At 38.4% G+C, this 17,668-nt stretch overlaps 1 protein-coding gene across 1 annotated transcript; it reads left to right on the top strand.

The window, feature by feature from the left end:
- Window positions 1–11,748: 11,748 nt before the first annotated feature.
- LOC126780626 (uncharacterized) lies at window positions 11,749–16,859 on the top strand. Its single transcript, XM_050505243.1, has 5 exons — window positions 11,749–11,865; window positions 12,109–12,242; window positions 13,051–13,164; window positions 14,006–14,089; window positions 16,760–16,859. Exons 1-5 carry the CDS (start codon window positions 11,775–11,777, stop codon window positions 16,832–16,834), a joined length of 498 nt encoding a protein of 165 aa, XP_050361200.1. The 5' UTR covers window positions 11,749–11,774; the 3' UTR covers window positions 16,835–16,859.
- The last annotated feature ends 809 nt before the right edge of the window (window positions 16,860–17,668 follow it).

The following is a 17,668-nucleotide window of genomic DNA, read 5'->3' on the forward strand; positions in this document are numbered from 1 at the left end:
TCCAGCTTTATATTCAACAACCTCTCACTCATTTATTTTAAAAGTCGTGCTTTGTTTGGGATTATTATTTATTTTAATTTAAAAATTTCTTTACAGTTCTTTTTATACTTCAGTTTTTGTATGTTCGTAAATTGGTTTCTTCAAATATTGATTTGTATATTCAATCAAAGATCTTCCATTCGTTTCAAATATAACACTTTTCAAAACGACGTTATCTTTAGTTAGCCACCGATATAATATCACGTTAATACGGCAGAGGAATAGGCACTAATTTATAATTCCTCCACGTATTTCCGCCTGTTTATTTTCCCCTTTTTGGCTTTCGTATTCGTATTTGTGCGGTATTTAGTAGCGCATAGTTTTTCTTATTATAATAATAAAATAATCTCGTGGAAAAACAGATAAGAATCGCAACTTTTATATAAAAATAAGAAAAAACAAAAAAAATGTAGTAATTAAAACGTTCTACCCCATTAAAGGGCATCGTCGTCGTAGTTTGTTTGTCGCGGTTTTAGAAATGATAAGATAAAAATTATTAAGGCGATATCGGTAAATATTAAAGATTCGGCTTCTCAGAACTCAAATCACAATATATCCGTTATTATTCTTAGTCTCTAGGTTCACTCGAGATATATTAATGTGTAGGTATTTTAGAGAAGGCTTCTAATGTAGTGGTGTGTCGGATAGCGCTTCAGTATGTGACCCGACATACTGGAGCATGTCTAGTACTTGTATGTATCGATTGCAAATTTCCATTTTTGATTCGAAATTTAAAATGATTACTTTACAATACTTTAATATTACCTAATAGGTTGGCAAACATTTAGTTCACTGTATGTTATGATTGACTTATTCAACGATGTGTGTGCAATAGATAAAGTAAGTAGGAATAGGAAACTGTTTGTTCCAGCAACACGTTATATTGAGTGTAGTCTGTGTCAAGTTTTTGTTTCTTGTGTTCCAGTTAATTTTTCATTTCATTGGATTTTTATTTTGTGTTATCTTTTTGAGGCGTTTGCGGAACAAATGAAAGACTCCCAAATAACTATAAGATCGGTATTATATCTTCGTAGCATAATAATCGTAAACATTTTAAATATTTGCATTCTATTCCTATTAAATAAGTTAAATATATCCATATTCGTAAAAGTAAAGTACGCAGCACACTTGCTATATGGGGTAATGTTAGCTGTAAGGGCCACGGGACGCCATTGGTACGTGGCGTGCGCAAAGTGATACACAACCATAGCAGTAGCTTTTAAGGCGTTTCGTGTAATTTAGCTTGTACGACAGACGAATATAGCCTCAAAAACATAGACAAATGTCCTAAGTAGTTAAGTCAATCGGATGTTTAATAATTTGATTCGCTTTTTGTCATCCGTGCTCAACACATCGTGCCTTTGCTGACAGATAAAATGTTAAGACGAATTCACACCAATTCCGCTACGTAGTTGCCGTACTACCTACGCCTAATGAGAAGCCAGGTGGTCGGCCCGACCTTTCGCTGCAGCTGTGATCACGTCCTTGTGCTTTTGCGATCTTATTGTCATATTACGATTTCACGTTCATCGTTGCTTAAGCGGTGCTGGTGTGTTTTATGTCTTATTTTGAAATACCTTGCACATATATGAGAAATATTATAGTAGATATGTATCGTTAGGTTTAGATTCCGAAATGATCATCGCGAAGTACTTACTATACACGTAGAACAGCGTCATAATGTCGCGTGTAGTCGGTGTAGCTCGTAGGTTCAGAGGCGCTCTCGTATTTATAATACCGTAAGTGTGGCCACTTTTTAATTACTTCTCTTTGGTACAACTTCATACACACTTCTTTACTAGGTGGTAGGGCTTTGTGCACGCACGTCTGGTCCACTTAACCACTTTGCCAGTACGGCTACCTATAACATAAAAAAACAAGTATCGTCTTCGTATCCATCGTGTATCAATTTAATATTAGATTATATTTAAAGGTAAGCTTATCACTGAATCTATTGTCTCTCAACTTATTTATCACTTAGTGTTTGTTAAATGTTTACTTTACACGTAGATTGAGTGACTAGTTACTATGTACTTTTTTATATAATATTAAAATTTCAAATCTCTAGCTTATAGTTTGCTTTAGCTAAAACTTTCGGGACGCAATTTATAATAAAATTGCATTCAACTAAAATGAATCAATTGAATGAAAAATTGCTACTATTCAACCGTATTGTAGGTATTTTATCTAATTACAGATTTAAAAAGAAGATTTTTGTTGTCTGTGACTAGTCTTGATCATCACTTTAAATAGTTTAATGCATCGTGTTTACTATATCACAGCGTGTTTTTTATTTGATTTTGACCTAATTTCTTTCTATAGGAAAAATTCTTGGGAAAACTGCTCCTTACTATGGTATTTTAATGTTTATCTGTTTCTCACTCTATGTATCGCTTAGTAGAGTCGTAATATGATATATATCCTTGTGACATTTTAACGTTTAGATAAGATAAATCGAATCGGTCGCAAAGTGATTGATTGTTTGGTGTGACGTTTTTCAACATCAAGGCGCAGGAGCTTCATCTGAACTAATATTGGCAAACGAAGAGCAGAGAGTCATTAATAAAACTGATAAACTAATCTTTTTCGAAAACAAAGTATTTTATTCTTCCACTAGTTATATGCTGGATAGCGAATTAAAAAATAATTGTTTCTGACATGGTGCGCTGTTAACATCCCGTTCTCTTCTTAAAAACTTTAACTAAGATTGCTGTCTCGTTATCATAGACGCGACGATCCGCTTGAGTTCCAGAAACGGGCCACTCTTTACATACTCATTGACGCGCCGTCAAACACAATATTCGTTGTTTCACCTAGTTACATGGTTGGGTAGCTTGAATACTTTAACAAAATGTTTTCATCGAAGTATTTTATTAAAATGTTTCAGTTCTAAAACAATAATTGTCCTGTGCATAAAAATAATGTGGGATCGTTATATTCAATACCTATGGGAATGTACCGGAGCACTGAATAGGGTTATGTATCGTGTAAAAGAAAAAGAGATTCTTTTCCACGAGGAATGTGAGGAATGATGGTATGAGGATGGCGATAACTGTAGATAAGTTTAGCTCTCAAATATAATTTGTCAGTTTAAATTTGTAGGCATTTGATGCTGTTTTTATTTTTAATTTAAAAATATCTGCTGTCTGACTCATTACGAGTTTTGAGTAAGTGTAATCGATCTGCTATACCATGTCTTTCAACAATATGATTGTAGTGTATGTTAGACGAATATACTAGGACAGAAAACTATGTTTGAAATGAATATGATTCGATTTAAAAATTAACCGTTATTGATGTTGTACCTATATGTGTAAACTTAGATGTTAGAATTAAATAACTCTATTGTCATGTAATTATCTGGGATTATGATTAGCTCAAGTAATTTTTTGGTTGACCTTATAATTATATAATTTTAATTTGTATCTATTATTCAATTACAATTACATGACCAAACATATTTATAAAATGTTTTTTAAGATATTTTTTACGTCTTACAATAAGCTTTTTGACAAGCGTATAATACTCATATTTGTTTGTGAAACATTTGTTTAATGAAACTTAATTTTAACATATTACTTTCTTACTTTTTTTTAAATTAAATAGTAATTTAAGGTATTTTATTTAATTAATTATTCATTTTTTTTTAATTTAACAACTTACAATTGTAATACTAATAATCGAATATTTGTAACTTTCAAATTAATAAATAGTTCGATTATTTGGTGTTGTATACGCTTTGCTTGTTAGATTTATTTCACTACACTTCTTTAAGGAATCTGTTTTAAAACACATCTATTACTTTTTATATTTTGTATTGTAACGCATGTGTAACGGTTGTTGACGTGACGTAAGAAACCGGTAAAAAACAGCAGGGAGGACTCGAAAAAAAGATGCCGTTACATGTGGGGAAATCATCATTTTCTTAGCTTTCTAATAAACCATAATATTCATAGATAGTATCCCGAGTTTTATTTGTATGCTCACTTCGTACCTTTTATAAGCCTTAAGTCATAAAAAAGATGTAGGCGTATAGGTATCAGTAGAGAAAGTAAGAAAACAGATACATTAGGTAAATCCATCTTATGTTATAATTTAAAGATAATTAAAATTAACGGCGATCCGTCGATGACGACCAAACATTTTTTTTTTCTCGCTGGAAAAACACATTTATGTGTTTCCCCCACATGAGGTGGGGGGGTATGTGGGACTCGCCGGCGCTGAAGACGCCGGAATACCCACTAAAAAACCAGCGGTACCCAATCCATCTTGTCGGGGGACGTCACGGGATCGCTTGCGCATACTACCGTGCCGTCCCGACGGTTGGCCCACTACTGCGGGCCTCCAAATCCTAGGGGGTACTCGGGGTACAGAGACCCCCTGGCCCCGGCGACACTCTCGGCGGGAGGAGAAGATGCGCATAGCGCCGGCGTCTTCTCCCCGGTCTTCTTCGGCGAAGCGGGTCAGCGGAGGCACTCTCCTCGCGCTCCCACTCCGCGGCCTCCTTCTGCGACATGACATTTTCGCAGAAGGAGACCATCTCCACCCAGCACCTTTCGCTACCAAGCATGGCATTTATCACGCTCGGCAGCGAAAGGTCTCTGCCGATTAAAGTCGCCAGGGAAAGGCGCTGAGGCCCCCAAGCGGCACACTCCATCAGAGTGTGGCATACCGTGCCCGTAGGCGCACCACACTCGTGGCAGGAGGGCGTTACCTCCCGCCTGACTATTCCATGCAGGTACTTACCGAAGCACCCGTGTCCAGTAAGCATCTGGGTCAGTCTGAAGGTCAGTGTGCCGCCTTTTCTCGTTACCCAGCGACTCAAGTGGGGACGGATCGCCTCCACTGTCGCCAGGCCTGCTGATGGGGACCTCAGATCCTCCTCCCACCTGCGAATCAGGGCTTGCTGGGCGAGAGTCCTGATTCGCAGCACCTCCTCCAACCCTGGACGGTCGCCACGCGACCTCGCTTCCGCCCGGAACCGGTACACTTCCGCGAGCACCTCCGCCTGGAGCTCCCAAGGCGGATCGCCCGCGAGAAGTGTTGCCGTCGTCCACGACACCGTACGATATCCGCGTATCACCCTCGCCGCTATGATTCTCTGCGGCCTTCGCAAGAGAACCTTGTTCCGAGCGGTGAAAGCGTCCACCCAGATGGGAGCACCGTACAGAGCCATGGACCGCACAACACCGGCGTATAATCGCCGGCATGGCGTTTCCGGCCCTCCTACATTTGGTAGGAGCCGGCTTAAGGCAGCAGCAGCGTTGATGAGCTTCGGGCCAAGTTGGACAAAATGCTGCCCGAGGCTCCATCTTCCATCCAGGGTCCCAGATACTTCATGTGGGCCTGCACCTTAATCACCGTCCCCTGGACGGTGTTAAACCCCCCTCGAGGGGGGCCTCGACGTGGACCGTGGAATAAGAGGGCCTCCGTTTTTGAGATGGAGACCCTCAAGCCCAACATTCCTATGCGGTCCACTGTGAGCGACGTACCGACTTCGGCCAGGCGAGCCGCCTCCTGATAATTCCGCCCTGTCGCCGTGATGAGAGTGTCGTCCGCATAGCACAACACCCCCATTCTGGGAAGGACGGATGTCCGCAGGAGCCAGTCGAAGCCAACGTTCCACAGAATTGGGCCGAGAACTGACCCCTGTGGAACGCCACAGCCTACCCGACGCCGGACAAGACGCACATTGCCCCCCTCCCAGAGGACTACCCGGTCCTGGAGGTATGCCCCCAACAGCCTCCTGAGATAGGAAGGCACCCCGTGGTATCGAAGTGCCTCCCCAATAGTCTCGAAAGGAAGACTATTGAAGGCGTTCGCAACATCTATCGATACTGCCAGAACTACGTCCCCTCGGGCCACCGCATCCGTGGTCCGGGTTTTCAGGGCGTCCAGGGCGTCGATAGTTGATCGACCCGCCCTGAACCCGTACTGAGCCTCTGACAGACCCGGCCCCACCTCGTCGAGGTGCTAAATAAGACGGGCAGCGAGAATTTTTTCGAAGAATTTGCCCGTCTCGTTCAGCAGCACAATCGGCCTGTATGCCGAGGAAGAATCTGGCGGTCGAACTTGCTTTGGCAACAAGACCAACTTTCCCTCTTTCCAAGGCTTCGGAAACTGCCCGCTGCACAGACATTGGTCGAACAGCTCCCGAAGCCTTACGCCTAGGTATTCCAGAGCATCACATAGAACACGCCCTGGAATCCCGTCTGGGCCCGGCGCAGTATTTTTGGCCCTCAAGCAGTCGAAGGCCACCTCCATCTCCCGCTCCGTGATCAGTGGTGGAGCCACTGTGTCGTCAATCATGGAGCGAGGGACCATCTGTGTAGGGACATGCTCACCTGGATGGAGGAAGAGTTCCCCGACCAGGCGCAGGAGGAGATCCGATGACATTGTCTCTGTCATGGGGGCACCCTGCGTACGGAATTTTCCACGCACACCGCAGAACGGACGCCCCCAGGGGTCCCGGTTCAGGCCCGCCAGTAGTTCTTCCCTAGCTTTCTCCTTGGCCTGACTTATCGCCAGCTGTAGGTATTTTTTCAGCTGACGATAAGCGGCCAATAGCTGTCCCTCCAAGTCCGCATCAAAACCGTTGCGCCTCCTATAACGGACGTAAGCCCTTCGCGCCCGGCTGCACGTCGCCCGAAGCTCTGCTATTTCGGGCGACCACCAATGACGACCAACCAAGATATATGGCTGTCGTTTGTTGTTCCACCAGAGTGATATAACAACAAAAAGTCTGTTATCACTCTCGTCTCAAATTTAATAGTCTAAACCGATGACGGTGCCAGAGTCTCGCCGTAAAATATATATATAGATTTGTTGAAGTTACCTTTTTAAGTTACTAATGGGAACTTTTAAGCAATTCTCTTCTAAGTTATATATATAAATTATATTATATATAAATTCAAACCACAGAAGTGTTATTTGGTAATAGTATGTATATATATAAATATAAATAAATATATATATATATATATATATATATATATATATATATATATATATATATATTACATAGATGAACTCATCCACACGACAATATTTTTACAAATAAATTCAGTATACTAACACATTGATAATATAAGTAATGTATCAACCATCATACTTATTTATCTATTAATTTTTTACACATCGATCAATGGTGGATTGATCTTATTAATATTCCACAATTGACTTATCATCATCCAAGATCTTGGTACTTATCAAGGCAGTATTTAAGTTAAAGTTGATAACAACACTACAAAAATAACGTATTTTAGGCCTTTTTAAGCCTCCTTAAATAATAAACACGAAAGAGGTTTAATATTTTATTATAATATTTTATTTAAATAACTAATACAGGATTGCGATCTGTATTAACATATTCTTTGTTTTTAAACGGCCATATTTAGGTAGAGATAGACTGGCACTGGTAGACATTCACGGCGATGATATCGTGCTAAGGGTCTGTGGCATCTGGATGAGTCTGCACTGTTAGAGATATCCATCTTGTACACTATCAATAGAAAAAAAAAGAATTAATTCGAGATTACAAGTTTTTTTTTTATAAAATGAGTGATCGTAAGTACGACAGCATCCCACAAGGGTCGAATTTCGTCTACCACCCAATTTTTTTCATTCATTTTTGGTTCAAGTTGACAAAAACCTTTGGTTACGTTACGTTGGTTTATTTCTACATAGATACTTATCTAAATAAACGAATATAAATTACAAAAAATTAAAATTACTTAATTTGTTTAATTTTTTCCATATATCGTTTATACCATAAGGGTTAATTCCAAAAAAAGATAATATTGTTGTCATTTTTCTATCTTAGGCATATGCATCTTCGCAACATCGTATGGAACACTTATACCCCCTTTTGTACATATCAATTTTAATAGTGAAGAACTTGCATGTAACCCCTCATACATAAGTTTACCTCCATGAAGGTTGATTAAAAAAAAAAAAAAGTAGTCTATTTCCGGCCTCCAATTTCATCAAAACCGGTTCAGTGGCAGTGACAAAGAGACAGCCTTTTTAAACATATAATTTAACTATGACAGATCCACGCACGTCCTTCCGTACGGGAAGTATTATGAAGATAAAATTACAATCGGAGCATCAATACTTAGTTGACAACGATGAATTGAAACTAATCTAAACTGACATTATTAATAGTGATATGCCATAAGAATATAGTAAATAGAGGTGCCTTAAAATATGTAAAGTATTTAAAGTAGGTAAATGATTTGTGATTCGTTTGATGAGACTTCGTGGCAAACTCAAAATAATACTTTCATGTCTTTTTATATATTTTTTTCTGGCGTGTATCTTCGCAAGTTGGGCTGATTTCACATATAATAGAGATGATACTTATGAGATTATATTGTCTTTTTTAGAATTTATTAATATTTCAAGGTTGGCACATAGCAACTTACCCAGTCGCGGCCGCTCCATCTACCTCATCCAAGCGTACTAGAGTCGTTGGTACCATTCTGTTAATAGTTACATAAAGCAATAGATGTCGTTGGAAACATAAATATATTAAGCAGTGAAGAGAAAAGTTTGTACCTCTTTTTAAGCCTCCTTAAATAATAAACACGAAAGAGGTTTAATTTGGAACAGTTTAAGCTTAGACGGCGAAGTGGAGAAAGTTAAAATTGATATGTAAATAAAATGAGTTCCAAATGTTGAAAGTCACTAGCAGGAACAGATATTTAATGGGTGAATTCGAACTTTCCAAATGAATTGTAGGAAAACACAATCAATCAAATCAATCAACAGCCAATCGTTGTCCACTGCTGAACATAGGCCTCTCCCAAGGTGCGCCAAAGCTCCCTGTCCTCCGCCTTCCGCATCCAGTTGGTGCCCGCCACCTTCTTGAGGTCGTCGGTCCACCTGGCTGGAGGGCGCCCTACGCTGCGCTTGCCGATTCGCGGTCTCCACTCTAGGACTCGTCTGCTCCAACGGCCATCGGTCCTACGACATACGTGACCAGCCCACTGCCACTTCAGCCTGCTAATTTTGCAAGCTATGTCGGTGACTCCGGTTCTTTTCCGGATAATCTCATTTCTGATCTTATCCTTCAAAGATACTCCGAGCATAGCTCGCTCCATAGCACGCTGAGCGACTTTGAATTTGTGGACTAGTCCCGCAGTTAGTGTCCACGTTTCGGCACCGTATGTCATGGCAGGTAAGACGCATTGGTTGAAGACTTTCGTCTTCAAACATTGCGGTATAGACGACTTGAGGACTTGACGAAGGTTGCCAAATGCTGCCCATCCCAAGCGAATTCTTCGATCGGCTTCCTTCTCGAAGTTGTTCCTACCGACTTGTATTATCTGTCCTAGGTAGGTATATTCACTAACAACTTCGAGAGGTTTCCCCTCGACGTATATCGGTCCCGGCACGACATGCCTATTGAACATGACCTTGGTCTTTTCCAAGTTCATACCGAGACCGACACACCGGGAAGACTCGCCTAGGCTACGCAGCATTTCGGTGAGTTGTTCCAGCGACTCTGCTATGATGACGATATCGTCGGCAAATCGAAGGTGTGAGATGTACTCGCCGTTTACATTGACTCCATACCTAGTCCAATCCAGCGTTTTGAAAACGTCTTCCAACGCGTTGGTGAACAGTTTCGGGGATATTACATCCCCCTGTCTCACCCCTCTGCGCAGTTGGATCGCCTTCGTCTTACAGTCCTGGATGTGGACAGTCATTGTAGCGGCGTTGTACAGACATCTCAGTACCTCGATATATCTCCAATCGATATGACATCTCTGCAATGAGTCGAGCACTGCCCAGGTTTCGATGGAGTCGAAGGCAAAAACAAACAAAGGAAAAATAGGAAAACACAATCAAATCTATTAACAGTTTTTATTTTAAAATGTCACAGACACAATTCACACGGGACACACTCTCATTCGCTGTCGCCCCCGATCGAATGACTCTTAGTAACACGACACTAACAAACTTAATCGCAATGGATTACAAAAATAACACAGTATGACACCAATCGACCGAACACACGATAGCAAAAAGAGACCTGTCTACCGTTCACCCTCCTTTAAATACACTTCCTCCCACTACTACCCTCCTATATTCCTACAAACGCTAACACAAATAATTACATTTATTGGAAAAATATAAGAACTACTGACTTAACACTTTTATTAAAATCTGGTTTACAAATTATTATTATAAAAATGATATTAGTGATACAGTACAGTAACAGCCTGTGAATGTCCCACTGCTGGGCTAAAGGCCTCCGCACCTCTTTTTGAGGAGAAGGTTTAGAGCTTATTCCACCACGCTGCTCCAATGCGGGTTGGTGGAATACACATGTGGCAGAATTTCAGTGAAATTAGACACATGCAGGTTTCCTCACGATGTTTTCCTTCACCGTCAAGCACGAGATGAATTATAATCACAAATTAAGCACATGAAAATTCAGTGGTGCTTGCCCGGGTTTGAACCCACGATCATCGGTTAAGATTCACGCGTTCTTACCACTAGGCCATCTCGGCTTTTTTCGTATTTCGCGTATTTCGCGCTGCCTCTGTGTTATTTTTGTAAAAATCTGACAGCTCGACCTATGACGTTCGGAATGATTACTTTATTGACTTATTCTGCTTATAATATATATATATATTCCTATTTCTATCTTGATTTCTAATATATATTAGAAGAGAAATAGGTTTTTAAAAAGAATATAAATCAATACAACTATACTACTATAAAGTAAACGTAGATCGAGACGTACAATTTACAAACACAAATAGAACAAAGGAATCAAAGCTGAGCAACTAAAATATTATTTATGAGATATCCGCCACAACCGAGAGTCCAAGTAGAAGTGTCTAAAGTCAGCCTGGCTGGCCGATGAGCTCGGCAGGGCCAGTCTCCACTATGATGATCATCACGTGAACAAGTCGCGCCGCTAGGCCACGCCCCGTCGAAAGACATTCTTAACAATACAATAATAACTAACTGACAAAACATTAAAGTTTATGTTCATACTGCTAATGTCAATATACATATCAAAATTAAACTTTTCAAGAAAATCAAGGAAATATCACCTTGTATTTTTTATTGTAAAAATAACAATGTATCGTATAATACTCATTATTCTCCTCGAGTAAATAATCTACAAACTGTTGTTGAATTTTTTACCTTACCAAAAATCGAATTTGGAACAATCATGCGCGACCACTACTATTTATAATTTTTTAACAACAGCTGTTTTAATATTTAACTATTTACTATACATATCATTTACTATTCTATTCAAAGTAGATTTATGAAAGTTGATCTATACTTAAATAAGTCCTCAATGTAATAACTCTTGATGTCGTCTTAACTGATTTCGGTCACAGCAGCCAATCTCAAGGGAAACTAGATAACTGTGTAGGACATATGATAGTACACAAGTGTGTGCGCAAGCACAGATGCACTTTCTATTCCGCCACTCTCATAATCCGATGAGACGGTATATCTGTTATGAAATAGTGTCGAGACAATATTTTATCCTGTTATCTTAGGAATATCAAAATGATAATCAAGCTATTCATTCTTATTGTTCGACGTTTGCAATACAAGAAAACATTAAGAAATTACATCATCTGTTTTGTTTATACAAAACAAAATAACAAAATCATATATTCTATGATGAAATCATAGCCTTCGTGGTCGGTCCTATTGAAATATATAGTTATTTGTTCATCAACGCGTATCAGATCATAATGATTGTAGAGCTCTGTATAATACTGCGAATTGTATTGAATGAAAGCCAACACTTCGCTTTCCAGGGAGCAACTATCGAAACTTGTAAAGGTAAACATTTTTTCCTGGAAATAATTCTATACTTGTATAAGTATAAGGACGGCTTACTTGATCGCTCATTTCTTTCACGATTTTACGTTAAATTTTGAGTACATAATATATAATGCATGTAATCATTGTCGTGCTTTCGTATATTGCATCGGATTATGTGGTTGTTTCTGAGTGTAAGTGAGATACGCAATAAAAATAATGTAAGTATTTAATTCTATTTAAAAACACTATTTTTATTTTTAGCAACAAAAGATGCTAATGGTGTTGACCTTACACCGACCCCTAAAATTATGTCAAACGACCATATTCCTCAACAAGACTCCTGGGATGTGAATAATGGAATAAAGTCATTATGGATTTACCGATCACCACTGATAGTAAGAACCTTATATCTTTTTTAATCATTATTTTGTTGAAACTATTATAATTTCATTTATTAGATTTTTGCATTACATTTTAGTAACATTAATTATCTAGGGGGTATTAGCATACATGTGATTTATTTAATAATTAATAAAATTGCACATTATCCAGCGATAACATTACAATGATTCTTTGATGATTTACAATGATTCATTATTGCATATTTATTTATCAAGCAAAACTTAGGGATGTACTCAAATCTGTTAGCTTTTAATGTTTAGTCACCTACGTAACCAGGAAGTTTAATTCGAAAACATTCTCTTGATCTTTTAATTTCCATGCAAAATATTTCAATTCGGAAGAACAAGAAATCGTGGGGTCGCTGTTAATATTTGGATCTACTAAGGAGCAATTCCTGGACATTCACTCTTCCTCGTTTACATAAATAACTTGCCCTATCTTAATTAATAAAATGCGACTGATTTTAATACGTTCTAATTTCATTAATAATAAAATTTAGAAATAAAGAATTACTTCTTAACGCTTACTCAAACATAGTGAGACGCATAATATTATAACAAAAATTTAACTCCATGGAAGCACTTAATTGTTTGTCAGGAAACGAATACGGTCTTACAACCGAACCTCAGTATATATTAAAAGGGCATGTATTGCAAAATTAAAAATAAATATAAACACATTTATGTGCTATTTGACTATTTTTTATACGCTACGATTGGGAATGAAATGATTCGTATCTCTGATAATTATTTATTTATTGAAAATTGTAAGCAGTTAAATTGCGTACAACATTTTCAACAGCAACCACATCAAAGTGATGAACAACAGTCACATCACGTGGTCCTAAAACCACCCCATATAGTAACGAGGCTCGCGAAACCGCTAACATTTGGTTTTGATCCGTTTTTTAAAAAGGTAATAAAGTATTTTTATTTATTATTATTGCGAATAAGTTAAATAAAACTTGTATATATATATTTGTTGTATTTAATTTTTCCACACAGTACTAGTCAGTACAATGGTCACGTACCATTACTGTAGTAGTACTGGCTAGTAACGCATTTGTATTTTTGTTGTAACCGTAACAGCCTGTGAATGTCCCACTGCTGGGCTAAAGGCCTCCTCTCCTCTTTTTGAGGAGAAGGTTTGGAGCTTATTCCACCACGCTGCTCCAATGCGGGTTGGTGGAATACACATGTGGCAGAATTTCAGTGAAATTAGACACATGCAGGTTTCCTCACGATGTTTTCCTTCACCGTAAAGCACGAGATGAATTATAATCACAAATTAAGCACATGAAAATTCAGTGGTGCTTGCCCGGGTTTGAACCCACGATCATCGGTTAAGATTCACGCGTTCTTACCACTGGGCCATCTCGGCCATTTTTGTTGTAAGTAATTTAAAAAATATATATAATTTAAAACAATTATTATTAATCAATCAACATATATATCATTATAGAATATTTGAATCTGTGTAATGCAAATCCTTTGAAAAACTATACGTACTATATAAAACAATAGGTACATTTTATTTAATTCTTAAGTTTTATTTCGTTGGATTTCAAACGAAATGTGACACAATGCACGAAGCGAACTAAGAAAAAAGACTTAGTAGTGAATGTACGTATGATTTTTTTTGCGTGGCCATCTCTTTCTAACAGCCACCTCGCCCGGACTAACCCTGTCAAGATTATATTGCGCACTCGATTTATATGTTTTAAATTATAATTTGTTTTTGTTTGTCTCACTTTAAGGAATATTTCGAACCGTTTGAAAGACGTCAAAAACCTGTATCTCTAGTAACATTTAGAAAAAATGGAATTCAGCCTAGAGAAATGGTAAGTAAATTATTTGTTTGCTTTTTCATTTTGTATGGTTGTACCTTTTTTTATGTAGCCGGAAACACTATACGTGTTTTCCCAATACAATACAACAAATACAATACGTGGTCTAAGATACGTCAGGTCACTTGTACCTTGCATAGTTTTCTCTTTTTCTTGTGACGACTTTTGTTATATGTTATATATTCTAATCTAATAAGATTAGTACTTCGACACCAGGGGTACACCATTTTTTTTTTTTTTTTTCGCTGGATTAACGCGTTTACGCGTTTCCCCCATTTGAAGTGGGGGGGTATGTGGGACTCGCCGGCGCCGAGTATGTGCCGGAATACCCACTTAAAAACCAGCGGTACCCACACCGCCTTTACGAGGGGCGTCACGGGATCGCTTGCGCATACTACCGTGACGCCCCGACGGTTGGCCCGCCTCTGCAGGCCTCCAAATCCTAGGGGGTTCTTAGGGTACAAAGACCCCCTAACCCCGGCAACACTTAGGGCGGGAGGAGAAGATGCGCATAGCGCCGACGCCTTCTCCCCGGTCTTCTTCGGCGAAGCGAGTCAGCGGAGGCCCTCTCCTCACGCTCCCGCTCCGCTGCCTCCTTCTGCGACATGACATTTTCGCAGAAGGAGATCGTCTCCAACCAGCACCTCTCGCTACCAAGCATGGTATTTATTACACTCGGCAGCGAGAGGTCTTCACCGACTAAGGCCGCCAGGGATAGGCGCTGAGGTCCTCAAGCGGCACACTCCATCAGAGTGTGGCACGCTGTGTCCGAAGGCGCACCACACTCATGGCAGGAGGGTGTTACCTCCCGCCTCGCTATCCGGTGCAGGTACTTATCGAAACAGCCGTGTCTGGTAAGTACCTGCGTCAGCCTGAATGTGAGTGTGCCCTGACTCCGTTCCAGCCAGTGGGGGCGGACCGCCTCCACTGTCACTAGGCCTGCCGAGGTCCTAAGGTCCTCCTTGCCTTGATTCGTAGGTGGGACCTACGAATCAAGGCTCGCTGGGATAGGGCCCTGACTCGCTCAACCTCCGCCGACACCAGGGGTACACCAGGGGAACCTGTTGTATCCCTGTTAGGGATTTATTTAGGTTGAAAATTAGTGAAATAATAAAATTGAAATAATTATTTTTTCTTATAAATATAATTTATATAAAATATTATAATAATTGTAGTCATTTCTTGTCTGTAAATTTTAATGTCTCGAAACGCCATCTATCGACAATTTAGCGTATTCTTTGTTAACGGTCTCGAATTTACTGTAAGTTGTAGTTTTGGGTGTACGTGTATAGATGGCGGTAGCAGTTGAAAATATCAGTCAAACGATTTTATTATGTTTGTATGAAAATAATGTTAAATAAGTGGGTGAATAACCATAAGCGTTTTCAATATGTATGATTACGATACGATATTTTATAGTTTTATGTTAATTATACAATTATAATTAAATGCAGAAAAGTTACATCATTTTGCTCTTAGTATGTTATAGTCAAGTAGGTAGATAATACATATTTATATAGTTTGAAATCGAGACGACAAATAATATTGGCGACAGGATTTTGTATAGTGTGCATCAACATACAAAAAAATAAAATTAAAAAATTTGTTGTCCCGACCGACGTAGGAAAAAATTACTTACAGTTTTTATCTTATTAAAATGGATTTCGGTATAGACTTCGATACTGCTTGAACGATTATGATAAAAGTCAGCCCAAAATATACCATATGTATAAATTTTGTATGGAGAATACTTTCCACTTTGTTGTAACTAACTACTAGTAAACTTTTAATATTGTTCAAACTGTAGTTAAAAAAGTGATTAAACATACAAAATAACGTTTTACGGATATTGACTGTACTATGTAAAACAATAAAACAAATTAAAACAGCGTCGATTTTTAAAGAGCTTCCTAAGCAACCTTAACAGATCAGAAGATAATGACAGAATATTATTATTATGTTATAGGTAATATAAACGTATATTTCTTATTAAATAAAAAAAACTAGCCGTAAACATACTGTTTATTACCTTTTCGCGTAAAAATGCCTCAAAAAACGCCAGAATTGAACGATACGTACCTTATCAGCGGCATGCTAAGGTTTCCATACGCGGCAATATTAAACTCTTCAGATAAATGTTGGTATGTATAAAGTTAACGTACAGCAAGCAGGAAGCAATTTACACCCTCTCAATTGTCAATCACATTCACACGTTCACATACAGACACATTCTGAACGAGTTGGACAACGAAATAAGAGCAAATATTCACAACCGGTTATTATCCGTCACGAAAACGAAGCCTTTATAAAACTCAATCTCAACCGTATTAACTTTTACGGCGAATGTTTATATTCCCCAACATTAATTTTATAAATTAAGGTTAAATTCTAATTTATTATTGTTTGCTTATTATTGATCAGTTAATTTTCAATAGCAACTTTACTATTGTTTTCCAATAAGTAGCCTCTGAATCTGTGAGCTGCAAGAATTAGGGTCGTAATGTATAAAACAACATGTGGTAAAGTTTGCGGCGTATAGGTTAACAATTTACCGATGAACTTGTGTTCTTTATTATGAAAAGCGTAACTGTTTTGGATTTTACAAATTTTGTCATAATTATTTTTAATAATACTGCTATTAATATTTATATATTTTATTTTTAGATTACTAATGGTCAAGCCGAATCAGCTGAAGTGGCGGAATTGCAGTCTGCGTTCAATGATCTTAGTAATTTATAGCAGGATGTACCAGATAACATACGAATCGTATAGAATTTTTTAAGATTTTTTTTGATTAGGTTAATTAAAATATATAATGAATAAAATGAAGTTTGTTTCATTCCTTGTTAGGGGGAAAGGGGGTAATGGGAGTCACTTAAGCAAGATATAGAATAAAACACACAGTTTTTGATTTATCTTTATTTTAATCAGCTTTTAAAGTATTTTAATCATTACAGTATCAGTCTCAGACAGATTCATTACCTTTGGAATCATATATTAATTGCTATTAAACTTTTAAAAAAAATCTCTTTGACCACCATTGTCTATATCTGAGGGTAGTTATAGTCAATATGGGGACAATGAGAGTCAGCCTAGCCTAACAATTGTCACATACGTAACCTTTTGGCGAATCCCATCCTGTGCAGCTAGCATGTGCCCATAAGCCACAAGAAGTGCCGCTGTACCATAACTCATTGTTGCGACCAAATTCATCACATACTAAGCATTTATTCAAATCGTCGTCTTCATCATCGTCACATATCTGATTAAGACTAATATCTGATTCTGAAGAAGTGTTTAGATCTTGAAGTATGCGTCTTTTGGCCTTATTCGCAATGTCTTTCTTAGATTTCTGCTTCTTGCTAGCTTTCGGCATAAGGTTTTTTCCTTTTGCTGCTCTAGATGCTTTCTTATTTTCTTTTTCAACAAGACTATCTTTGACGGGTGTTGATGTCATAATTTTTGCGTGTTGCTTCGTTCGTCCTTTTCTTATGGGTTTTTCAGGAATCATTTTGACAGGTAATGGAAGCAGGTCTTCAATATTGGAATTCAATATACCAGGAGTTAACTTTG

The sequence above is a fragment of the Nymphalis io genome, chromosome Z, assembly GCF_905147045.1.
Source record: "Nymphalis io chromosome Z, ilAglIoxx1.1, whole genome shotgun sequence".
NCBI lineage: Eukaryota > Metazoa > Arthropoda > Insecta > Lepidoptera > Nymphalidae > Nymphalis > Nymphalis io.